This window comes from Ceratotherium simum, chromosome 29, assembly GCF_057802395.1.
Source record: "Ceratotherium simum simum isolate JZ-2026a chromosome 29, ASM5780239v1, whole genome shotgun sequence".
NCBI lineage: Eukaryota > Metazoa > Chordata > Mammalia > Perissodactyla > Rhinocerotidae > Ceratotherium > Ceratotherium simum.
In genome coordinates this window covers 2,263,369-2,287,380 of record NC_141928.1, presented here as the reverse complement: position 1 = coordinate 2,287,380, position 24,012 = coordinate 2,263,369, and the positions used below count along the sequence as shown (strand labels likewise).

General features: G+C 63.3%; 1 protein-coding gene across 2 annotated transcripts in view; it reads left to right on the top strand.

Moving 5' to 3' along the window:
• Nucleotides 1-955: 955 nt before the first annotated feature.
• Nucleotides 956-24,012, top strand: part of NOTCH1 (notch receptor 1) — a 49,091-nt gene continuing 26,034 nt past the window's right edge. For both annotated transcript variants that reach the window (XM_087418808.1, XM_014782316.2), the window contains exons 1-4: nucleotides 956-1,235; nucleotides 2,953-3,034; nucleotides 21,566-21,828; nucleotides 22,497-22,835. In XM_087418808.1, coding sequence (XP_087274934.1) covers nucleotides 1,175-1,235; nucleotides 2,953-3,034; nucleotides 21,566-21,828; nucleotides 22,497-22,835 — 745 coding nt within the window. In that variant the 5' untranslated portion in view covers nucleotides 956-1,174. The remainder of the gene's footprint in view (nucleotides 1,236-2,952; nucleotides 3,035-21,565; nucleotides 21,829-22,496; nucleotides 22,836-24,012) is intronic.

The following is a 24,012-nucleotide window of genomic DNA, read 5'->3' as shown; positions in this document are numbered from 1 at the left end:
TGGCACAGGATGCCCAAATCTGGTACTGCGGTGGAGAAACAAATCACCCGGAAGGAGCACTTGGGGGGGCCCTGGGCAGCACCGGCGCTCGCGGCGGGTCTACCTGACCAGCGCGCGCTTTGCGGGGCACCTTAGGCGGGAGGCGCCAGAAGGGGCACGATAGTGACCAAGGAGCATCTAGAGGCAGGTCCCTCCTGAGGAGCGGGTGCGCAATCCGTCCGGCCAGGTGTTGGCTCCAAGCTGTTCCTTGGGGCACCCAGAGCCCCTTTCCAGAGGCTGCGGCATGCAGCGCCACCATATCTCAGGTCAAGTGCCCGGGACGTCACAGCCAGGGGTGCCTGGCCTCGGTCTCCCGGAGGCTTAAAGCTGCGACCGTCGGGCTCCTGGCAGTGGAGCCCCTGGGCGAGGGGCGCACCCACGGCTGCCGAGGGCGGGGCTGCTTCCAGAGCCCCTCTCCTGAGCCCGGGGTCCCCCCAAACTTGGCCTCGGTCGCTCCTCCCCACCTCCCTGGGCCCAGGTCCCGGTGGCGCACGGCCCCCCACAGGCTCTCCTTTCCCCACTCCGTCCGCGCCTCTTCTGCTATTGAGATGCAAATCTTTGCTATTGTCGCCGGACGCGGCAGCAGCCAGAGCCGGATCCTTCCGCAGTCTCGGACCAAACTTTTGGCCCCTGAAAACTTTCCAACAAGAAGTAGTCCCCAAGGCCGGCCCCCGAAGCCCTCCGCACCGCCGCGGCCCCCAACGCCGGAGGACCCGGGCTCCGGACGCGCGCCCCAGCCCGAAGAGGCGCAGGGCTGGTCGGGGCGTGCGGCGGGGCGCGGCCAGCGAAAGGGCGAGGGGTGCGGAGGGATCGGCGGGGGCGGGGCCCCGGGAGGCGGGGCCGGCGGGGCGGGGGCGGAGCGCACGGCCGCCTGCGCCTCACTAGTGCCTCGGCCGCGGGAGGGAGTGCAGGGGCGTGGGGCGCGGACGCGAGCGCAGCGAAAGAACGAGTCGGGGCGCGGAGCCGGGCCCGGAGGCCGCGAGAGCACAGCGCCGCCCGCCAGCCAGGAAGGAGAGGGCAGTAGCGGGCAGCCGCCGCCCGTGAGACCGTCCGGCGCGCGCGTGTGTGCGCCCGAGCCCCGCCGGCCCGGCGCAGGAGGCCGCCACCGGGCGCAGCGGGCAGCCGGCGGGCAGGCATGCCGCCACTCCTGGCGCCCCTGCTCTGCCTGGCGCTGCTGCCTGCGCTCGCCGCACGAGGTAGGCGCCCGTGCGCCCGCGAACCCGCAACTTTCCGCGCCTTCGGAAACTTTGGCGGCGCCCTACGCGCGCGCTCCGGGTGGCTGGGAACAGGCGGCCAGGGTGGGGAGGGGGGCCGGGCGCCCCGGAGCGGGGGAAGGGGGTACAGAGTCCCGGGCTGGGAGAGAAGGACTGACCCTCCTCCGCGCCGCCTGCCCTGCCGGGGCGGACTCGCGCTGCCCGCGCCTGGAGCCGGGTTTGAAGCCCGGCGTGGGAGGCTGGGGGCCCCGGAGGCCCAGCCCTGGGCTCGCCCTTCACCAGCCGCTCCTGGGGCTCGCCGCCGGGGCGGGCGGGCGAACTGCCTACTATTTTTCGATTTGAATCGAGTCGGTTTTGGTTTCCTGTTGCTTTGGGGGCCATTTATCTTTTTTCTTCGCCTCTGGCCCGCGCCGGGAGCGGATGTTGGGGCGCGCAGTGTGGGGTCCGGGGCGCCGCGTTCGCGGCCTGGCGTGGTTGCTGAGCAAGGTGGGCAGCGGGGCGCGAGGCGGGCCCGGCCTCCTACCCGTTCCGAGAGATCGCGCAGGGCTGGTCGAGGGGCGCGAACCCAGGGATCCCTGGGCTCCTAGCCGCCCCGCCCGCCGGTGTCCCCCACACGCCGGATGGCCGCCTCCTATCCTGGCTTGCAGACAGTTTGCGGGGGAGTGCGGGGGTGCGGAAGACTCCGCTGCAACTGGTGGGACTTTCACTTTGTCGAGTTCAAGTTTGGAAATCTTACAGAAGTGGAGAGTGGGACTTGGGAAGGGGGCGCGTATTCCTCTCTCCACTTGCCGTCGAAGGGGGCTCCGAGGAATCTAGTGTGATTAATTTTTCTCTTCCCTTAAAATGTTGGAGGTGAGAATTAGTTTCCCATTTCCAGAAGGTAGAGTTCCATGTCACACCCGGTCCCTGCCCCGGTGAGGGGCTTAATTTACACAGCCCTGGTAAGATGGGGAGGAGGGGCTTGATTAATTGATCCTTTCTTGGGGATGGGGTCGAATTCCTTCCAAATGGGGCGTCTTCATCCCCCTCCCCTGGGTGTGGCAGAGGGCTGCCCCTAAAGATGCCTGCCCGCAGGAGCAGGTATTGGGTGTCTGTGCAGGCAGGGCCAGGTCCCCATGGTGCAGTCCTGGTGCCCCAGGAGGCGGCCCTGGCATGACAATGGGCTGCTCTGATTCCCCGGCCAGCGCTTTGTTGGCGGGCGGGGCGGCCGGCCTTGCAGCTGTCGCATTTTCCCACGAGCGGGGGAGCTGAGTGTGGCCACCCCCCCCCCCAGCACTGCCCCCTCGCAGAACGTGTTTGAACAGCAAGACAATCCCAGTGGCTGGATAGGGGCCCCAGCCCAGCCCAGCTCCCCAGTGAAGACCGGGTGGGGGGCGCAGAGTTTGGGAGAATGGCCCAGGATCATCTCAGCTTTTCTCCACTGCTGTCCAGGAGGCATTTCAGGCCACCTCACCCCATTTTGAGCATGACCCGTCTACCTGCCACCCAGCCAGCCTGTTCCTCCTCTGCAGTCCATTTCTGACTACAGAACTCTGGGCAGAGTATTGAAGCCTTGGGGTTCAGGCCAGGGCTTCCTGGGGCCCCGGGGCCCAAGCAACCCCAGGACAGGGGAGAGCCTGCATGGTGAGGGGTGGGCGGTGCCCTGGGGGTGGGCCCTTCCCGGAGCTGAGGGCTGACCTCTCCTCTCGCCCCTCCCCAGGCCTGCAATGCTCCCACCCCGGCGAGAGCTGCTTGAATGGCGGGAAGTGTGAAGTGCTTGCCAACGGCACTGAAGCCTGCGTGTGAGTACGCCCCTGCGGGGACCTGTTGCTTTTGTCGGGAGCAGAGCCCCTGCCTTCTGTGGCGGCCGGCAGGGACAGAACACTAGGCCATTGTCTTCTGGAGATGGCCCAGAAGGCTGGGCGCAGTCACGTGCTACTTTTATTGGACAAAGTCTGGCAATTACTTAATCACCAGCAATTATGCTGCGTGTGGAGCTGGTCTGGCCACTGGAGGTTCGAGCACTTTTTTGTGGGCCCCATTGGGCTCCTGGGGGGCTAGGTGAGAATTCCTGGTAACCCATTTCTTCCTAAGTCCCTGAGAAACAACTGAGCTGCCAGGAAGGCTCTGGAGCATTTGTAGAGGAGCCCAGCCCCCACCACCCTGCCAGCTGGGGAGCATCTCTCCATCTCTCCTGGGCAGGTGAGCTTCTCCCCAGGGCAAGTGATGCCTCCTCCGGGCAGGTGAGCATCTCCCCCAGGCAGGTGAGCATCTTCCCCAGGCAGATGAGCATCTCCCCCTGGCAGGTGATGCCTCCTCCGGGCAGGTGAGCATCTCCCCCTGGCAGGTGATGCCTCCTCTGGGCAGGTGAGCATCTCCCCCCGGGCAGGTGATGCCTCCTCCAGGCAGGTGAGCCTCTCCTCCGGCAGGTGATGCCTCTTCCAGGCAGGCAATGCTTCTTAGCAAGGAATTAACTGTTTCAAAGTCAAACCCACCCTTCTCAGCGCTCTGCCTTCCCCAGCTCACTCCTCTCTGGCCTCAGGTGAGGTTGGGGAGAAAAGTTGGAACTCGTCTTGTTGGTGGCCCTGACCTCCCTGGGTTGTGGGGATGGGAGTACCTGCCAGAACTTTGTTTCCCGTCCTGGCATCTGCACCTCCAACTCCCTAACCACCTGGCCCTTCACCCTCCCACCCTTGGGTCTTCAGCTGTGAAATGGGGGGTGTGTGCCTGGTTCACCCTGACTCGGGCAGGGAATCGGTTTAGAATCGCTGCCCACCTGCCCGTGAGTACCAGTCAGCCTCAGGGAAGTTTTTCTGCTGTGCCCGGTGCCCTTCAACTTGAGTTTGTTCCTGATGGGAATAATGAGGAGGTGCTTGGTGGCTGGAGAAAGGTCCCCCCCCCCGCCCCGGAGGCTGCAGAGGAAGAAGTGGCTCCCCAGCCGGGTCGGCGCGCCCTCATTCCAACTGCTGAGGGCCCATTCCCTTGACAACCCCCAGCCCAGGCTCATTGCCTGCCCAGCCAGTGGGCAAGCAACCCCCTCCTTCTGCTGCCCCCCACCCCTACCCCACACTGAAGCCAATTAAGCAGGTCTGTGAGCAGTTTAGTGGACAAAGCGGATTGTGTCTTTGTGAAACACTAATGAATGCACACTACTTTTTTTTTTTTTTTTTTTTTGCGTTTTTGGGGCCTTTTTCTTCTCCTGCAGAAGCCTCACCGACGCTTGATGCCCTAAATCTTGTTTCCTTTCATTCAGAGACCGACAGCTGGGATTCAGTGGAAGTGCAGTGGCTATTGTTGGGGGAGGCAGATTAATGCTGTCTGATTAATTATGCGTGGCTTCCCAGAATGCATGACTCCCTTCCCCACCCGCCACGGCGCACTCCAGCTCCGACGTTGCCCCTCGCCCCTGGGGGGCAGGTGAGAGTCTCCATGCTTCTGCAGAGGCTGTGGGAGGCAGGAAGGAGAGCTGTGCTGGGGCAAGAGGGAGCAGTCCCTTCTCAGTGCCACCAGGGAGGAAGGACAGCCTGGCCCAGAGGACGCTGGGGTCTCCCTGGGCCAAAGCCCGCACTACATGTCACCTGGGCCAGAAAGGGGATGCCTTGGGGTACAGGCTGTTGCAGGGCCCCCCCGCCCAGCGTCAGGGTAAGGCCCTTCAGGGGGACAGAGCAATGGTTCAGTGTGCTCTCCCACCCCCGAAACCTGGGCTACTTGGGGGTTCTGCCAGGCCGTGGACCAGGGCTGGGGTGCCGGCCTTGTCTCCTCCCTGGGGCCTGGTGCCCCCTCCTCCTTGGCGGGAAGCCTGCCTCAGTCTGGTCTGGCACTCAGCCGAGCTCGGCCCACAGAGACCCCATTGTGCACACCCCACAGATCCACTGGAAGATGGAACGGAAGCGCAGTCCTCAGAGGCCCCACCTCTGGGCGGCACCGTGTGGGGGCTGTGGAGAGGCTCAGGTCCCCACTCGCAGTACAGTTTGGGGGTGTTGTGGCCACTCCGGGTAGCGCCCCGGCTCCCTCTGCTCCTGGGGCCCGTGCTTCCTGCTTGCGCCCACCATTCCCTGGAGGCCCCAGGGGGTCTGCCAGTGTGGGAGGCCCGGCTCTTCAGGCTGAGGGGGGAGGCCACCTTTTTCCTTCGAAGATGTCAAGGGGCTTCTGGCGCACCAACTTGGATGTGAATCCCAACTCTGCATCGTCCAGCCAGGACCCTTGGAAAGTTCTTTGACTTTCCATGCTGGTTTGCTGACTCCCCGTGGACAGGGCGTGGGAAACTGGTGTCGTGGTGCCGGGCTCATTAGTACCTGGTGAATCATCTCTTTCCACCCCAAAGCAGAGGAACCTTCCCCAGAAGCCGCTAGTCAGGTGGCTGCCGGGCTCAGGGTCGGAAGACGTTTCCGTTGGTGCAAATGCTTCCCAGGAAGTCACAGAGCGGCCAAGGCCTGGTCGGCTGGCAGCCGCCGAGGAAGGGTTTTGCTGCATGTCCGCATCGGCGGACTGCCGTCTCTGGTGGGAGGCTGGTGGTCCCAAGGGCAGGCCAAGCTGGGTCATTGTGGCGCTCTGCCCGTCTCCAGCCTCCTTGCCGGCCCCTCAGTGCCGAGGGGGCATACTGAAGCGGGCTGCTCCTCTTCTTTTGACTGGGGTGGAGGTGGGAGGCCTGTGGGGACTGTTGTCTGTCTGGGAGAGTCTGCATTCTCGGTCTGAAAGGCTTTTCAGGGGCTTCCCGGCTCAGGGCTGGGGCGGAGGCCCTGGGTGCCTGCGGTACTGCCCCTCCTGCGAAAAAGTCAGAATCTCACTGGGGCGTCTCCCAGGTGAGCACAGGAGCAGCTGAGCCGTCAAGCCCAGAGCACGGGGAAGAAGGTCTGGCTGGCTGGTGGCTGGTGGGCGTTAGCTTTGGACCGTCCTGTGTCGAGGCCTGGCTCTGCCACAGTGACCTTGGGCCATCAGGTCACCTGCACTCAGATTCCTCGTCTGTAACGCAGGCTGATACAGATTGATCTCTCGGTGCGTAAGGCTTGCGTAAGAGCCCTGGGCAGCAGGCCCCGGGCATGTGTTTCCTCCCTGCCTTCTCCTTTTGAGCTGACGGTGCTGGTTTCAAGATCCTCATTCTTGAATGTTTAGTTGGCTGAACAGTTAATTCAGAGAAAGGTGCTGCCTGGTGGGCCCAGCCCTACGTACTGCCTGGGGAGGGCTCACTGATTCCGAGGATCTTATCACCCGAGATGGCTCCAACCAGCAGCCCTCTTTGCTTCCTTCCACAGACACTTCTGAGTGCCTGCTGTGTGCTGGGTTCTGTTCCAGGCGTTGGCACAGGGGTCAGACACAACCGCTGACCTCATGGAGTTGACTTTCTAGTGTGGGGGAGGGCAAGAGAGGCAATAACACGTGTGACACGTCAGGTAGAAGGTGAGCACAGTGGGGAGGCCTCGCCCTGAATGTGGCCTGACGTGGCTCCCAGCAACCCTGTAACGCTCTACAGATCAGGCACGGGAAAGTAAGTGGGAGCACAGAGAAGTCAGTGCTTGGCCACGGGATCACACAGCACAGAGTAGCCCAGCCCTGCCTCTCTTTTTCTCCAAAGCGTGTGTTCCTAACCACTGCGCGTGTCCTGCCCTGCCCCGCCCCGCCCCAGACCCACCCTGGCCACTCTGTGAGGAAGCAGAGCTGGGACTAGGACTTCCCTTTAAAGGAGGAGGCTCAGGGGCTCAGGCGGAAAGTGACTCGGCGGTGGCGGAGGGACGGAATGTTATGCGTCTTCTGTCACCTGGTCCGGCTGTTTCCATTGAGTCACCTGCCAGTCTGGGGTGAGGCTGGGGGAGGAACAGGTTAATTCTCATCCTCACCCTAGGCCAAGAGCGAGGAGGTCTGCTACGGGACTTCCTCTGTTTATGCCTTGCTCCGCGTCAAGGACGCGGGGTTAGAAAAACACATGTTCAGTGCACAGCGTCAACTAGAAAGTCTCACCTGCTGAAACCGCCTGTGTGGAGACGTCAAGGAACACGCGTTCTTTGAAGGAAGGTGCCTCCTTGGGCCAGGCCCTGCCTCTGAACAGCAGCCAACATTTTTTCCATTGAAAAAAAAATAATATTTTTTTTAAAAGAGAAAGAAAACTTTGCCCTTCCTTAGCAGGAAGAGGGTGGAGCCAGGCTCTTCAGCAGGACGGCTGAGCCGGGTCTGGGCGGCTGGGGGCTCAGGCTGGGTGCTGGGACCCCAGAGGCTGGGTGGCAGGGGAGGAGGTCCGCGGGGCAGCACTGCTGTGCTCCGCCAGTGCCAGGTCGCAGCCCGAAGGCCCTGTGGGAGCCGGGACTGGCTTCCTTCCTCATTCACTGCGCCTTGGGTGGCAGACGGGGCCCACTGGGCAGTGCCCGGCCGGGCCAAGAGGTCACACCCTCCTGGGGCGGGGAGGGCACCTCTCCTGTTTCATGTCTCGTCTATAAATAGTGAAAGGATGTGGCTCTGCAGAGCCCATTGAGCCTCTAGATTGCTTTCCTCAATAACGTAACAGTGATAACTCCGCGCACAGACAGCTGCTTTTATCCGGCATCATAAAACCCCGGCAGACAGTGTGCTCAATGGCTCACACCCCTTCCAAGTGGTGGCCAGCTCTGCTTTTTTTTTAATCCCCGGTTTACAGGTGGGAAAAACTGAGGCTGAGAGGTGCAGAGGCTGGGCAAGGGGGTAGGGATCTGAGGCCAGCTCTCGTCAGCTTGTGTCTTCATGTGCAGGCATGTCCAGAACTTTCCAGAGGCTTTAATGAGCGGCTGGCTTTGGGGCATTGTGACTGTGGCCAGGATGTGTTTGATGGTCCTGAAGGTTCCTGGCGGGGCCAGGGCATCTCTGGTGGGGCATGTGAGCCCCACCCCATGCCCCACCATGGACGGTCCAGAAGATATAGCGCCAACCTGGCTCTGGTTTGCTCTGCCCCCTCAGACACGTGTCGCCTGCCTGGGCCTCAGTTTCCCCCCCGTATGTGAGGCAGTTGGGTTAGGTGGCCCTGAGCTCCCTTCCAGCTGTGTCCCTTCCAGCAGGACCCTGAGACAGGCCTGCAGTTGCTGGGTGGTGGCGGTGGGCAGCAGCGTGGTGGGGGTGGAGGTGCTGGGGAGTCAGGCCTGGCCAGGTGGCAGGGCAGGTTCTGCTGGTCTGGGGCCAGCTCTGGGCTCTGGTGTTCTCACCACCTGGCCCACCGGGCTGGGGATGCACCTGCTGGGGAGGGCGCAGTGACCCACAGGTGCTCCGGAGGAGGGACGGGCGGGCAGTGGAATGCCCTTTTCCGAAGTGGCTTCAGTCTGCTTCTCCTGGCATCTCCTTGGGGCCTCGCCCCCCCCTCCCCCCCCCCCCCCGAGAACACAAGGCCATGGAGACTAGATTTTGGCGGGAATGGATAGATACATAGGTATTTTGGTGGTAAATTACACAAATCATAAATTTTGCAATTTTAGCTTAAAATATACACTTCAACGACGTTTAGGACATTCACAAAGTTGTGCGACCATCACCTCCATCTGCTCCTGAAACTTGTACATTCCCCCAAACAGAAACCCCATACCCATTAGCAGACATTCCCTGTCCCCTCCCCCAGCCCCTGGCAAGTACTGATCTACCCTCTGTCTCTGTGGATTTGCCTGTTCTGGACATTTCCTATGGATGGAATCATACAACGTGTGGCCTCTCTCGTCCGGCTTCTTTCACTCAGCCTGGTTCCAGGGTTCGTCCACGCTGTAGCGTGTGTCCGTGCGTCACTCTGAGCACTGGACGTTACCCACCTAAGGCTGTCAGAGATTGGCCAGCGGTGGGGATCAGCGTCCAAGTCCTTGTGCAGTCTTGGACAGAAGTGCAGAAGAGGTGGGTGTTGGGGGTGGCAGATGTCTGGAAGGCTTCCTGAAAGAATTAGTGCTCATTTCTAGGCCTGTGTGGCCGCCTACATAGCACGATGGAGCCCCCTTGAGTGGGGCCTGGTGTGTCCCTGGGTGAATTAGTTAGGATGCTCTGGTGTGTCTGTGGCCCCCGGCCTGCTCAGGGCTCCGTGTCAGCTCGCAGCCTCGGCTGCTGCCCTTTGTAGCAGCTCCTGTCCCCAGGCCTCAGCTCACACCAGCCACCAAGCGTCCACTGGCCCAGAGGAGGAGCACGCAGGGCTGCAGGGCTGCAGAGCCGAGCGCCCCACATGCCTGGCGCTGCAGGAATGCCGGGGGAGAGAGTTTTTGTTGTGTGCTTGCTAGGTGCCGGGGCTGGAGGCAGGCAGGGCAGACGCAGGCTCCACCTGTGCAGTGGAGGAGACGTGATGTTTCAAAACCAGACTGCAGGGCAGACGCCTGAATTGCCTCCTGGCACGAGGCTTGGTGCCGTGGGAACGCCCCGCCTGGGCGCGCCAGGCCTGCTGCGGCCTTGGAGTGAGTCCACCGCAGAGATGGCAGGCAGACAGGCTGGAGGGGTCAGTAGGCAGTGCAGCCCCAGGCAGGAGGGGCAGCGAGGGCCCGGGGCAGCGCTGGGAAGTAAGGCTTTGCAGGTATGTGGGGAGCAGGGCCTGGACCCTTGGCCCCTGCCCACACCATCTGCCTGCTTCGTGGTCTTCCCCTAGGGTCGGGGGACACACCTTTCCCTAGACCCTCAGGGTCAGCTCAGAGGTGCTGGGCATGCCCCTGGCGAGAGGCACTCGGCCCTGTGTCAGATGAGAGGGGACTGGGGGCCCAGCCCGGCCCCTGCTCTGAGATGCAGACGGGGTCCCGCAAGTTGCCCTCGGGGCTCAGGGAGGCTGCAGAGCGGTCCCTCCTGGTCAGGCGGTCAATGTTAGTGTCTGGACACTTGCTCATCCCCAGTGGGATGTGGTTAGGTGGTCCCGGCATTGGAGGTTGGGGGGCTTTCTATGCCTCTCTGAGACCTGTGGAATTCTGGGAACAGAAACCTCCTCCTCAGTGTTTCTCTGTTGAGTGGTCCCTTCTTGCTGCGAGTCTCCCCCCCCCGACCCACACCCCTGCCCCTGGGATGGAAGCGTTCTGAGGAAGGTGGCCTGCTCAGCCTCCCCAAGCACAGGGACAGGGATGGGGACATCGAGTCATTAACACTTTAGGGTGAATTAGTTAGGTTAGGCATTGCCCTCTCCACACTCCCTCCATGATGCAAAGCTGCTGTTTTGAGTGGGCGCCCGGCAGGTGGGTTGTGGACACCTCCAAAGGGCCTGGCCTCTCCCGTCAGGCAGCCCAACCCTCTCTGTGGGTCTTGGGCTCTCCTGGGCTGGGGGCTGTGTCTGGAGGGCTAACCTGGAGCCTCCCTCACCTGAGCAGGGGAGGCAGCCCTCTGGGCTCACAGCCTCCTGATTTCAGGTGGGCCTTAGGGGTGCACTGGGGAGGCCTCGCCTCCAGCGCCCATACTGCAATTCCCACCCCAAGAGTCACTCAGGCACGGCTGCCAGGCCCCGCCCGGTCTCAGTCCAGGAGTCCTCATGCAGTGAGCGCTGGGGCGGCTCAGGTCAGGCCAGGCCCGAACGCTGCCCGGGACCCTCCACCCAACGAGTTCGTCCCGCCAAGGTGGGGTCCCCCGACCACGAGACACTCGCTCACTCACCTGGCCCGCCTGCACGGGGCTGCTCGGGGACAGGTGTGCACCAGGTGGGAGCCACTCTCACCAGCGAAAGGTCAGCCTGAATCCTAGGTTGGTCACTGAGATTTTTACCAAAGAAATGGCAGTGTTACAGCTTCCTCTGTGCTGGGTCTGAGGCCGCGACAGACACGTGCTGGCCGTGCTCTAATGAGTGGATGAGAGGATTTGTCCCCGGCCTGTCCCGGCTTTCCCCGTCACTGCGCTGGGTGTCAGTCGTGTGTCTCTGAAGTGCTTGAATTGGTTGTTCTCTTAAGCTGGGTAAACTGTCCCCTTGTCAGTCTGTTGACACTGTTGGTTTGCTGAACAAACTCTTTCCCCCACAGGTAGTACCGAAGGCCAGCCTCACCCAGCCCGAGCCAAGGCCTCTGGCGGGCAGGTCTTGAGTCCTCATATTGATCTTAGCGGGAGTGCAGTGGATCCAGGAGAGGGGCTGGGGGTTTGAGAGGGGGCCACGAAACGTCTGAGACACCTCCACCTCACCTGAGGGCTCTTAGACCCAAATAGGGGGATACGCAGCTGGAGGCTGGAACAAGCCCAACTGTGGTCTTCATGCCAAGGTGACACTCAGGCACTCAGCTGTTCCCTTCTCTGGGGACCCCTCAGGGGCTGAGGCAGCAGGTCAGCTCCTGGCCTCCTGTCCTCTTCACCCCATGATTGTGGCCCAGCATGAGGCACAGCCGAGCCACAGGCGTCTGCCCAGGGGGCCACAGCTGGGAGGACCCAGCTAGACCCGCTGTGGACCCTTTGCGGACAGGCCCTGAGTTACTGAGCCCGCTAATGGGCCAAGCCCTGGGAGGTGCTGTCACCCGTTTATGCATCAGACTGGCCGCTGGGCCCCGGAAGCTGCCAGGAGGCAGCCGCACGGGCCTCGACCCTGGCCATGCTCTCCAGGCCATCGCGGGCCCACGGTGGGGCCAGGGCTGCTGCCGGCAGCCTCTGGAAAGATCCGTGCATGCGTGAGCAGCAGGGACCAGGTCGCCGGGCTTGGGGACCTGCCTCCCACCATTTCCTCTCAGTTTCAGTTGTCGATGAGCGGAAACTACACAGTTACTGGAAATGAGAGGTTTGGGGGAGAAGCCAGAGTTCTGAGTGTGTGTGTTTTTCCCTGACAGCTTTTCAGTAAGAGAAGGCTGGGTGGTGGGGAGGGTGCTCAGGCCCAGTGGAGACGGTGGCAGGGGACAGGCAGGGGCCCCGGTCGCACTTCCGCCCCTTGGGGCCTCTGTCTCCTCCTTCTTCCACCGAGGGCCTGGGTGAGGTGACTGCCTCTGGGCCATCTGGGCTGACCTCAGGGTCCCTCCACCCATCAACCAGGCTGGTCCTGGCTCCCGGGGGGTGGCCCACAGGCAGGTCCCCACCCCTCACTTCCCCCTCCAGTGGTCAGAATGAGGGCAGCCTCAGCCCTGTCTGATTGAGAGCCAGCCAGGGGAGGCCAGGCAGGGCTGCGTGTCCCGCCGTCCACGAGTGTTGGGGGCTCAGTCGTGGTGGCATCCTCCCGCAGTGGTCCAGGGCCCAGGGTCTGGCACAGCACAGGTGTGCATGCCTGGGCCTGGGGCAATGATGGGGGTGGGGGCTGGAGCCAGGTGGGCGCAGAGCCGGAAGTGGAGGCAGGAGGCAGGTGGATGCTCCAGGTTTCCAGGTTTCTGGAAGGCTTGGCCTCCAGCCGGCAGGGAGACACAGTCCAAGCTGCTTGCCCCACCCTGGGCTTCCCGTTACAGCACGCTGCTCCCGCCGGGCCAGGATGGTGCCGCGTCAACAGCACGGGCTGTGGAATCTGCTTCCTCCCACCATGTGGGCTGTGTGGCTTCGAGCTGCTCGCCCACCTCTCTGAGCTCCCCTTCCTCCTGGGAGGATGGGGACTTGGCCTCGGTGAGGGGCAAGGGAAGCATCCAGGGAGCTCCTGGTGGGTAAAGGGGCGACCTTACTGCTCGTCTGTTATTTGTAATTCACATCTTGTTTTGAGATCATGTAGACTCACGCGGCTGTAGGAAGTCACACAGGTCAGTCCATATGTTGCACTACTTGTTTCCGGGATGGGAACGTCGGTGAGTTTTACTCCACCCTGGAGCCCGTTCCTGATGCTCCAAGGCCCGTCCAGAAGGCTCTCCCAGAGACCAGCCCAGCCCCAGAGATTGGGCAAGGTCATGCAAAGGCAGAGGGTCAAGCCAGCCCGAGAACCTCGCACTTGCCCCGCAGGGAAAACCGCCCCTAGACGGCCCGAGACTCATGCCAGTTGGCCCAGGATGCCTGGGTGTCCCCGAGGTGTGACAGTATCCCCGAGTGTAACAGTGCAGGCCCCCCGGGCCTGGGCGCAGCTGGCCAGGTGCACTGTGGGCCTGTGTGCAAGCCCAGGGACATGGGGAGACCTGGGGGTCTGGTGGGGGTGGGGTGCTCAGCTGGTGTGAGCTGGGAGAGGAGGCCAGAGAGAAAGGGGCTGGTGACCGTTGCAGGATTGGGGTGACCTCTGGAGCCACCACTGAAGCCTGCACCCCATGCTGCAGCTTTGAGGCAGTCCACAGCCGGTCCTGCCGGCAACTCCGCCTCACGCCGTCAAGGGGTGTCCTGGAAGCGGTGGAAGAATGCATGGGCGGCTGGCCAGGTGGGGGCTCTGTGCCCTTGTCTGCGGTGCCAATGGACGGGTAGAAAGGCCATGGGGGCACTATGGGTCAGGGTGGTGACAGGTGTCCAGCGCTGATGTGACCCTCCCACTGGACAGAAGGGGTTTGGAGGAGCCAGGGCCCAGGATTCCCAGGCCTCTCACCCAGAACTGCCCCCAGCCGGGGTGTTGTGTTTCAGCTGAGCTTGTGGGGATGTAGGAATGCATTGTCTGCTCCAGCCCCCCTACCCATCCCCCATATGGGGAGGGTCTGGGGAGATCAGATGGTCAGGTGAGAAATCCAGGCCACCAGGACGGGGCCGCTGGGGTGCAGGGGACACATACCCTCCCTCCTCTACCTGTGGAGCTCCTCCTGGCCCCTGAGCTGCCTCTGAGGGGGTGGTCCTGCTCTGACTGTCCTCATGGGGCCAGCAGCTGGCCCCTATCGGTGGCAGGAGAGGTTAAGAGCTGCATTCAGATCCAGGTGTCACCATGGGCTTGACCTGCCTGGGCCCCGGTTTTTTCGGTTTTCTCGTCTGTAGAATGGGCCTGTGCATGCCTGCGGGGCTTCTTCTCGAATCCAGTGACATGAAGCCGGCGGGGGGTGGGTGAGTGGCCTCATTTTCTTCATTCTGGGCCCCATGTGAGGGGTCCTTGGTGTCCTCCGCCTGCGTTCTCAACGAGACGCCGGACACGGAGCCAGGGCTGCCCCTGAGTGTCCACCCTGGTTGGCCAGGGGAGGACTGGAGCGTCGGTAGGCAGGCCTCTGCTTCCCCACACCCCCAGAGACAGCATCCACTCCTGCAAACAGAGGCGAGAAGTTGCCAGAATTGTGTCTGGCTCTGGCTGGGAGCTCAGTCTGCAGTGCTGACTTAATCGAGTTTTAGATTAAGCCCTCCATGCAGCCCCCAGTCTCACGTGCCTATCGATTCCTTCATGTTGTTGAGCATCCGGGGATGTGGGGCTGGGCTCCTCCCTGCTCGGGAGCAGAGGCCCCATGCAGTTGTGGGGTCCCTGGCGGTAGAGGTGGCGGGCCCAAGAGGCTCGTCCACCTGGGTCTCGAGAGGCCGTTTGGGGTGGCGGGTGTTCAGGAGAGCCCAGGGGAGGGCACACATTCCAACTTCGTCTCCAGCTTCAGGCTCCATCTTTGGGGGACCGGGTGGGAAATTCCCCCCCAGTGCAGAGGGCAGCAGGCGTTTCTCATGCCCACTGGCCGGCCCATGGGGCTCCCTCACAGTAGCCGGTTCCCGGGAGACCCTGTGCTTGCTGGCTGTGCTTTTCACAGTGTTGGGAGGGGCTGGCCAAGCGGCGGCCCTCCGCACCCCATGGGTGGGCCTGTGTGGCCTCTGCCCACTGCAGCTGGGCCATCTCTGGGAAGCTGCTTGACCTCCGCACCGGCCTTGCCTTTCCATGCCTGCAGACGGGCACGCCACTTCCCACATCGAGGGTGGGGCAGCTCTGAGCGACATGGGGCACAATGAGCGTCGGGGGCATTGTTTTCCCTGCAGTGGGAAAGGTGGCTTCCCGGGAGGCCAGCTTCCGTCCCCCACACAAAGGGCTTCCCCGGAGCCAGGGAAGGAAGCCATCGCTCTTCCTGTACTTCCTGTTTCCAGCATATTTTAAACCATCCGAAGATGGAACCTGGGAAAAAGATTCAAGACAAAAGAGCTGAGAGTGCTGTGAGCAGCTGTTCGGGCCGGAAAGCCTGGCCCCGCAGCCCATGGGCATGCTCCCTACCCCCACCCGCCTGGACCCCACCGGTTCCTCCCGTCTGCCGCCACCATTGTGCTCGGTGGAGCGACTCAAGTTTGGGATTGGGGTCTTTCTGCACCAGGCCTGGTGGCCCCTCATCTGGCCCCCGGCACCTGCAGCCCCTATGCCCGTTTCCTCCTTCCTGAGGCCCTGGGAGCCAGGGACAGGGCCCCCTGCTTGGCTTTGAGCGGCCCCAGCCAGCGGCTGCAGAGACTGGAGGGGAGACCACAGCTCAGCCAGGCGCCGGCTGGTCCCTGCTGTAGTCACTTCCTGGGGCAGGAGGGGCCACACTGCAGCCCCCAAACCCGCACCTGCCCTGTGCGCCCCCACCTCCGCACGAAGGGAACCAGAAGCAGGAAGGGGAGAAGACTAGGAGATTGCAGAGGGCCGTCCTCTGGGTGCCCCTCGGAGCACAGCAGTCGATGGCCCAGGTCCTAGCCCATGCCTTGGACAGGTGTCTAGACAAAGGCTCCTGCAGGTTTGAAAGGAGCTTGGGGACTTCTCATGCTGTGGCTCTTTGTCGGAGGCTATGGGGAGGTGAGGGCAATGGGCAGTGAGGAGTTACCTGGGGCTCCCTCGCCCTGGTTCTCACATCTTCTGGGGGCTTTGTTCCCTGGAGCTGAGCTGTCCTGGCTGTTCCCAGTAGGAAAGGACCCCAGGACGCCAGGTGGGGCACAGTGGGGGTGGCAGGCAGAGGTCACCACGCCCCCTGCCCAGCCTGCCATGAGCTCATCATCCCTTAGCAGCCCCTGCCTCCCGGAAAGCGGGTGGTCCCCTTGGGGGACTTGGACTGGCCTCTACCCAAGGAGGGGCTGAGGTCCCAAAACCCTCCTCCAGCCTTGGCCAGGGACAGAGTTGGGCTCTTTGTCCCCATCAGCTCTGGGGCAGGAGTCTGGGGACCCAGGGCCTGGTGCCCCTCTGACCTGCTCTTTCCTGGCCTTAGTCTCCCCCTTTGGCAAGGGGTTAGGAGCCTCCTCCGCCCGGTCTGCAGGTGGCCCCATTTGCCTGGGCTAGGACATGGGTGGTTCTGGCCTCCCCAGGCCAGGGGTCTCAGAACCTCCTGGCCAAGCTGCCCAGGGTGGGTGGGCCTGCGTGCCTGGCAGTGCCCCTGGCTTGGTGCCTGGTGTCGGTGGTGTGGGTGGAAGGCAGCGGGCCTCAGTGGGTCTTTGCCTAGCAGGACCAGGCTCTGGGGGAGGCCGAGGCAGCACCCCTTGTCACCAGCGGGCCCCAGAGACGTTGAGTTGGTTGGAGTACAGAGCAGGAGCCCAGGGCCCCCAGGCTCTCCTTCCTGGACAGAAAGCTCGTGGAGGGGAAGCAGTGCCGCAGTGGGCCGGGCTTCTAGGCAGGCACTCTGCTGTAGGCAGAGCCGGGGCCTCTGGTTGTGGCAGGTGGGATCCCCAGGCCCCGCCTCCCCCTGAGCAGGCAGCTTAGGGACGGGTGTCTGGGGAAGAGATAGTCCCCCTTTATTGCTTGTGAGTAACCACTCTGCTACGGTGGGACGGGGGGGCACAACTTGGGACTTCGGAGGTGGCGGGAAGATAGGCTAAGAGTAGGCGCTGAGATGGGAGGCCCTGTGGAGGGGCAGGTGTTTGGGGCAGGTGTCTTGCCTTCCCTGCCGTCCCTGGGGGCAGTTCTGCTCCGGACAGGTGGAACTGGTTATGGACAAGACAGCTTATTACAGCCAGGTGCCTCCTTCCACCACAGTGCCCAGGGGTGCAGTCTGCCGGGCGGGGTATGCAGGGGGCCAGGGACGTGCAGGGCTGTCCTTCTGCGCTAGGAGGTGCGGCCCCTGCTCACCTTTGGGATGTAGGCCCCGGGCCCTGCAGACGACGTTCCTTGCACACGGCTCTTCTCCTGCATGTTCCGGGAAGGCCTTGTGTCCCGTGGCTTTCCTTGAAGAGGCGCACCTCCCACGTGCCGTAAACATGTTCCCAGGGACTCGTCGATAAATTGCGGGGGAATCAAATCCAGCATTGGTTATAGGGGGAGTTCCCTCCACCAGGTGGTCAGGTCACCAGTGATACCTCAGATATGCACAAGGGCCCTCCATGAGCACATGTGGTCCCCTTGACCCCCCACTGCGCTCAGGGGAAACTGAGGCCCAGGCGGGCAGTGCCTGTCTGCACCACACAGCGGCTGGTGGCAGAACGGGGTGGAGGGCCCGTCTCCCTCCCCCAAAAACTCCTCTGATGAACTGCATTTCACCTGTCCATCTGCGCAGGCCCCAGGAACACGCCCCCTGGGGTTCCTCCTCTGGGTGGAAGGAGGGGCTGCATGTCCCTGACTCCCCAGCGGCCAAGGTGTGGGGCCGCGCTCCACCTTGCTGTGCCCCTTGCTCTGCCCAGCTGGACCGTAAATTCCTTGAGGGCAGAACTAAGCAAATTCCTCTTCCTCCTTACTTAGTCCCTCCCCTCTCTTTCCTCATTTGGGGCAGAGGGAGCTGTCATCTGTCCCTTGGGGGTGGCAGATGGCCGCTTAGCTTAGAAAGGAAAACAGCACAATTTAGAATTAGTCCCGGGTGAAAGGTCGCAGCAACATCTGCCTCCGGATGCATTCTGGAGTCGCATTTCTATGGAGGACGCTGGCGGGGGAGGGCGCTGGCGGGGAGGGCGGGAGCCGGCACAGTGGAAATGTTGAGGCTGAGAACAAAGCGCAAGGCCGAGGCTGTGGGAGAGCAGGCACAGCAGCCATTTGGCACTGCTCCTTGGGCAGGCTTCTGCCAGAAGCCCGGCCCCCTCCGCAGCCCTTCTCCTGGAGCCCCCAGCCCCACCTGTCACTCACCTGCTGCTGGCCAGGACAGGAGTGTGGGATGGGAGAGAAGGCAAGTGCAGGAGCAGATGCTGGGTGACCTCCTTCAGGAGGGGAGCAAGGAAGGCAGAGCCATCAAGAGGCCCCTCTCCCACTGGCCACTCCCACCTACCTGCCAGGACAGGCGTCGAGGGTGGAATGGCCGTGAGGGGCTTGGTCACCAGCGCTGGTGGCCCTAGCCATGTCTGACCAGGGGCCTCCCAGTCCCTCCGCCTTCTCAGGGAAATCTGGGCGCTGTGGGCAGAGGAGGCAACAGGTGTCTGTCCTTGGGAAGCTCCTGTGCTGTGGCCACGTTGGAAGACAGGTGCAGAGGAAAGAGGTGGCACAGGCTGGAGGTTGCCCAGAGCTGGAGCAGGAGCCCAGGAGTGGGGGCAGGACTCCCCCAAAGTGGGACTGGCCCAAAGCTGCCCCCCACCTGCCCTCAGGCCCAGACCCCGCACGCCAGACCCTGGATGCACCTTGCACCCGGCGCTGCCCCACCTCCAGGGCTGCCCCTCCCTCATGGCCCTGTCTGTCCCACAGCTGGGGTGCTGGTGGTGGCTGGCGGCCATGCCCAGCCTGAGAGCTGGCCCAGGATGGGCAGTGTGCCTTCCTGGCCGTATCCGCCAGGCCTGGGCGGGAGTGGGGAAGACAATGGGCCCTCTCAGCTGCCGCGTTCCCCCACGGAGGAGCCTCCTTGCCTCTTGCCCCGCCCACCAGGGTTGGCGGCCCGCCGCGCCCAGCCAGGAGCAGCTGCCGCCCGCGTCCCCGGCCACAGGCGCACCTGCTCCCCAGCCGCCCTTTGTCCATGCTGCTGATGCCTGATTCATTGGGCGTAGTTTCCCTCTCGCTGGCCCAGCATAATGCAGCCTCGTTGGCTGGGATGCGCCCGGTCCAGGCGGATTCTCCCACAGTCCTCCACGCTGGGGTCCCCAGGCAGGACGGAGGGTGGTGGAAGAGTGTGGGGCCGTTTGCGGGGACACTGCCCCGTGGCTGGAGGGTGCAGGGTGTGCCTTCTGGTCCACTTGAGGACACCCAGCGCCTCCCAACACACTGGGGCACTGAGCAGAGGATTGCTTTAGTGGTGGGGGGTCCCAGGGTGTCCCCTCAGGAACCAGTGATGAAGGTCCAGCCCACGTGAAGGATGGCACTGGGCAGGCTCATGTGGATTCCTCCCAAAGTCGGGGGTGGGCTTGCCCTATCTTGCCCACCCGGGTGGGCTTCTCACCCTTCGGAGCCGGCGAGGCGGGGGCCGTGCAGAGGGCGAGAGGGAGGCATGGATGGGGCGAGCTCCCACCTCACTTCGATGACCAAGCTCTCTGTCCGGCACCACCGCCTGCCTGCTCCGTCAGCGGCTGGGAAAGAGAAAAGAGCCTTTTCTTCAAGTGGGAGCGGTGGCCAGTTCCTGCCTGACAATGGAGGGCATTGATAGGTTGGGGGAGGTGCTGCCTCTGTGTCATCGTCCTCACCCTCCGCCTATGCTCCGAGTTCCCAGTGCCGTCCAGGCAGGGACTAGGCGGCCAGAAACTGGACCCACGCACAGTGGGGGCCGTGCCACTTTCCCCAGACTCCTGGATTGTGGCCTTGAAGGAGCCCACGGTCCCAGAGCAGCCGGCCGCCCTCAGGGGTGTGCTCCCAGGGTCTGTGCCCGTCCCCAGGAGCCAGCCGCCCCGCTTCCTGAGCGGGCTGGGCGGGAGCCACTGCTCAGGCCTGAGTTACCTCCCGAGTTACACTCCCGAGGAGGGCAACTTGTTTTCTTTAAGCAGTTGGTTTGGGACTTTTGGCTTCTGGCAGCAGATGGTGGGCCAGAGTGGCCATTTTGCGTCCTCCCTGTCCGCGCTACCCAAGCCACAGCCACAGATAACAGCCTTCAGGGAGACAGAGGCCTCCCAGGCCACAGGAACAGGGGAGCAGCCCAGCTGCTGAGGAACGTGCAGACCCCAGCCCCCGAAACCGGCGCCCCCCCGGGGGAGGGCCTCTCCAGGGGCCGCCCAGCAGGCAGATTTTTTTTTTTTTTTTAAAGATTTTATTTATTTATTTTTCCCCCAAAGCCCCAGTACATAGTTGTCTGTCATAGCTGCACATCCTTCTAGTTGCTGTATGTGGGACGCGGCCTCAGCATGGCTGGAGGAGTGGTGCCTCGGTGCGCACCCGGGATCCGAACCCGGGCCGCCGGCAGCGGAGCGCACGCACTTAACCGCTAAGCCACGGGGCCAGCCCTTGCAGGCAGATTTGATTTTGGCCCCTGGAGTGGGTGGCGGGGGAGGGAGTGAGGACTGGTGGGCTGGCATCTATCAGGTGCCAGTGCTGAGGGACGGCTCCCTCCTGGGTGGGTTTGGAAGGCAAGATGGTTCCATCGTCAAGAGAGCCCCTTCTTCATCCAGGGGACCTGAGGGCCCCCGCCAGCCGCCCCATGGCTGTCAGGCAGGAGGAGGCCCTGCCCACTGAGAGCCCAGAGCTGTGGGTACAGCGTCACGGCCGCCTTCCCAAGCCGCCGTGGGCCGAGGGCTGGGCCAGGGGCACGTTCTGCCTCAGAGGCTCCGAGGCTGGGAAGAGCGATGCCTGGCTGGTCCCAGAGCCTGTACTGAGCTGTCCCATGAGGACAAGGCCACGAGGTGACCTCAGCGGGCAGTTTACAGCCCAGGCTCTAGAAGCTGGACCAACAGGTGTCCAAGGGGGCTCCTGGGGTGAGGTGGCAGGCACTGAGCCCGGCCCTGCAGGGAACACGTAAGACCGGGTAGGGGAGCAGAGGCAGCACACCCGCTCCGGCTCCTCTGCCCTTGTCAAACCTGAGCAGTGTGTTCTGGGGGAGGACACAGACCTTCCAGACACGGTGGCTCTCGGCCCCCGCCCCGGGCCAGGTCTGGGCACGAAGTGCGAGTGGGGAAGGGGTGCCAACCTGCACTCCCACGAGATCCCTGGGGTGTAAGACCCCCGACAGGAAGAGTTCCACGTGGAAAAGAAAGTGGGAAGCCAATCCATCTAGTGTCTGCAGGCCTTTCCACGTTTGCTGTCGTGTTGGTAGTGAAAGGAGAAAAAAGTTGTGAACTCTGATTACCCGAATAATGCATGTTCATTACAGAAAAGCTAGAGAGGCAAAAAGCAGACGAGCCCCAAAACAAAAGAGTGTATGGAGTGCTCATTCTCATCTGCTGGAGAATGGCTGTGGCTGGTCCGCGTGGCCCCTTCTCTGTGGCCCTCTGAGGTGCAGGCGTGGATGCCTGTGAGTGCTGAGATCCAGGCGGGTCCTGCTGCACATTTTGGTCTCTAGCCCGTTCTCCCAATTAACATAATCATTCTTTTCTTTTTTTATTGAGGGGAGATTCACTTAATATAAAATTAACCACTTTAAAGTGCAGCTCTGTGGCATTTGGCACTTTCACAATGTTGTGCAACCACCACCTCTGTCTGGTCCCAGAAGGCTTCCATCGCCCCTCAAGGAGCCCCGAGTTCCCCCCCAGCAGGAGTCGCCCGGTTTTGTGCTTGCACCTGGGGTGGGGCCCGGCCACCGCTGGCGCTCCTGGGGACAGCTGTGGCCCCGACGGGCGCGGGTGCTGGGTGGCGGGGGCGGTGGTTGGGGAGCCGGGGAACTAACCACTCTGGCGTGTCTGCACAGCTGCAGTGGGGCCTTCGCGGGCCAGCGGTGCCAGGCGCCCAACCCCTGCCTCAGTGCCCCCTGCAAGAACGGCGGGACGTGCCGCACGGTGGACCGCGGTGGCGTGGTGGACTACGCCTGCAGCTGCCCCCTTGGCTTCTCCGGCCCCCTCTGCCTGACGCCCCAAGACAACGCCTGCCTTGCCAACCCCTGCCGCAACGGCGGCACGTGCGACCTGGTCACGCTCACCGACTACAAGTGCCGCTGCCCCCCGGGCTGGTCAGGTGAGCGCGGCGGGCGGACAGGCAGATAGTGGGGTGGCTGCCCTGAGGACTTTCAGCCCTCGTGAGGGGTGGGCAGACCCTGGCCCTCCCCAGCTGCCCACGTAACATGATATGCTTGGTAGATGCCAGGCCCCCGGCTGAGAGGGGGTTCAGGGCTTTCCTCAGGCCATTGGGGTCTCTGATCCAGAATAACTCAGAGCTCCCTCCCCTTTCCCTTTCTAGCACTGGAGTTGTCTGGTTTTCAGTTGCTCACTGCAGGGCCCCTGCCCCTCACTCCCTGCCTCTGTGTCCTACCCCGTCCCCACCGTTTTGGCAGGGCTGCACTGGCTCTGTCAGGAGCCGTGACGTGGGGGCAAGGCCCTAGAACGTAGTTGCAAAGAGCACGGGCTCTGGAGGGAGACAGAGGGGTCAGGTCTCCAGGCCACCTCACCCCCGAACTGGCTGTTTGCCCTGGGATGGTTACTCAGCCTCTCGGAACCTCGGGTCCCTTGTCTGCAGAACGATGGCCGTGTCCTGGGCGGCAGGGTCCTGAGGATTAGACATGACGCTGTCAGGTCCATCCCAGGCTGGCCCCTCCAGGGTGCCTGGAAGCTGCCCACGGCTCTGGAGGCCCCAGCCCTGGGGAGCAGGAGGCCGGCATGACCCTCTCGCTGCCCCTCGCCCACCAGGGAAGACGTGCCAGCAGGCCGACCCCTGCGCCTCCAACCCCTGTGCCAACGGCGGCCAGTGCCTGCCCTTCGAGGCCTCGTACATCTGCGGCTGCCCGGCCGGCTTCCATGGCCCCACCTGTAGGCAGGACGTCAACGAGTGCAGCCAGAACCCCGGGCTCTGCCGCAACGGCGGCACCTGCCACAATGAGGTCGGCTCCTACCGCTGCGCCTGCCGCGCCACCCACACTGGCCCCCACTGCGAGCTGCCCTACGTGCCCTGCAGCCCCTCCCCCTGCCAGAATGGAGGCACCTGCCGTCCCACGGGGGACACCACCCACGAGTGCGCCTGCCTGCCAGGTACTGCCCCGAGGATCTCCCATGTGGGATGTGGCCGTGTTCCCCGCTGCCCAGGGCAGGGCCCAAGTGAGGGCCAGGGTGTGAGAATGGGGTGCCCAGTGGGCAGGCCAGGCCAGGTGGGATGAGGGTATGTCCCGCTGAGCATGGGGGGTTAGGAGGCAGCCTTGGGTGTGGTGTGGGGGGCGGGTCTGGAATGGGGGTACCGTTAGGGGGAGGCACTACCGAAGTCCCCTACCTGCCCACTTCTGCCCCAGGTGGGGCCTGCTGTGACCAGACAGCTGGGCCCATCACCCCAGTGCTCCTTCCCTGTGCCACGGACCCAGGGTCCCTGCATCCCCAAGGCGGGCTCCTCAGTGGGCTACAGCCTGGGCGAGTCTGGATGGATGGGCATGCTCTCTGCCCCGGGCACCCCTGCCCTCACGGCCCCTGGCACCTTGTCCCTGCTCTGGGCCTCCCAGGGCGGTGGGCACGATCCTACTTCAAGCCGCCCTCGAGTTCCCCTCATCTTGCGTTTCCTGAAATCTATGAGCAAGTTACAGAACTCGCCGCTGCTGCTGGGGGCACCCTTGCTGTGCAATCCCCGGGCTTCCCCTATTTCCCGGGGTGGGGGAGCAGCGGGACCGGGCTGGACTTACCCCATCACTTCCCTTCTCCTGGCCCCACTCGTCTCCTGTGGGGGGTGGAGGTGACGGGCAGGCACAGCCCCCAGGCCCCCAGCGGCTCCACTGTCCCTGTGGTACGTATCAGTCTTTCCACCACAGTTTTTATTTGAGTAAATCTTGCTGCTGATGATCTAAAAATAATAGTAATGACGAAGAGGTTTGGAAACCTCTAGTCTGTCAGCTGCACACTGTGCGGTTAGGCCGGAACGGAGTGGGGGGGACAAGGAAGGGGAATTGGTGGGGGGAGTCCTGGGGTTTGGCTGCTGGGGGGGCACAGGACCCACTGACCTGGAGGTGACCCAAGGGTTGCCCCAGCCCCCACGCTGCCCCAGCCCGGCCCCTGCAGAGAGGAAGAGCTCTGCCTGCTGGCCGGCCAGCCGCCAAGCCCTGGGCCTCTGCGTGCAGACACCAGGCGCGTGCGTTTCCTGCGTGTCGCTGGGCCCTCCCTCGCCACCAGCCTGCCCCAGTGCTGCTGGGCGCTCGGCCGTCTCTGGGGGGCTGAGGGCTGAGCTCTC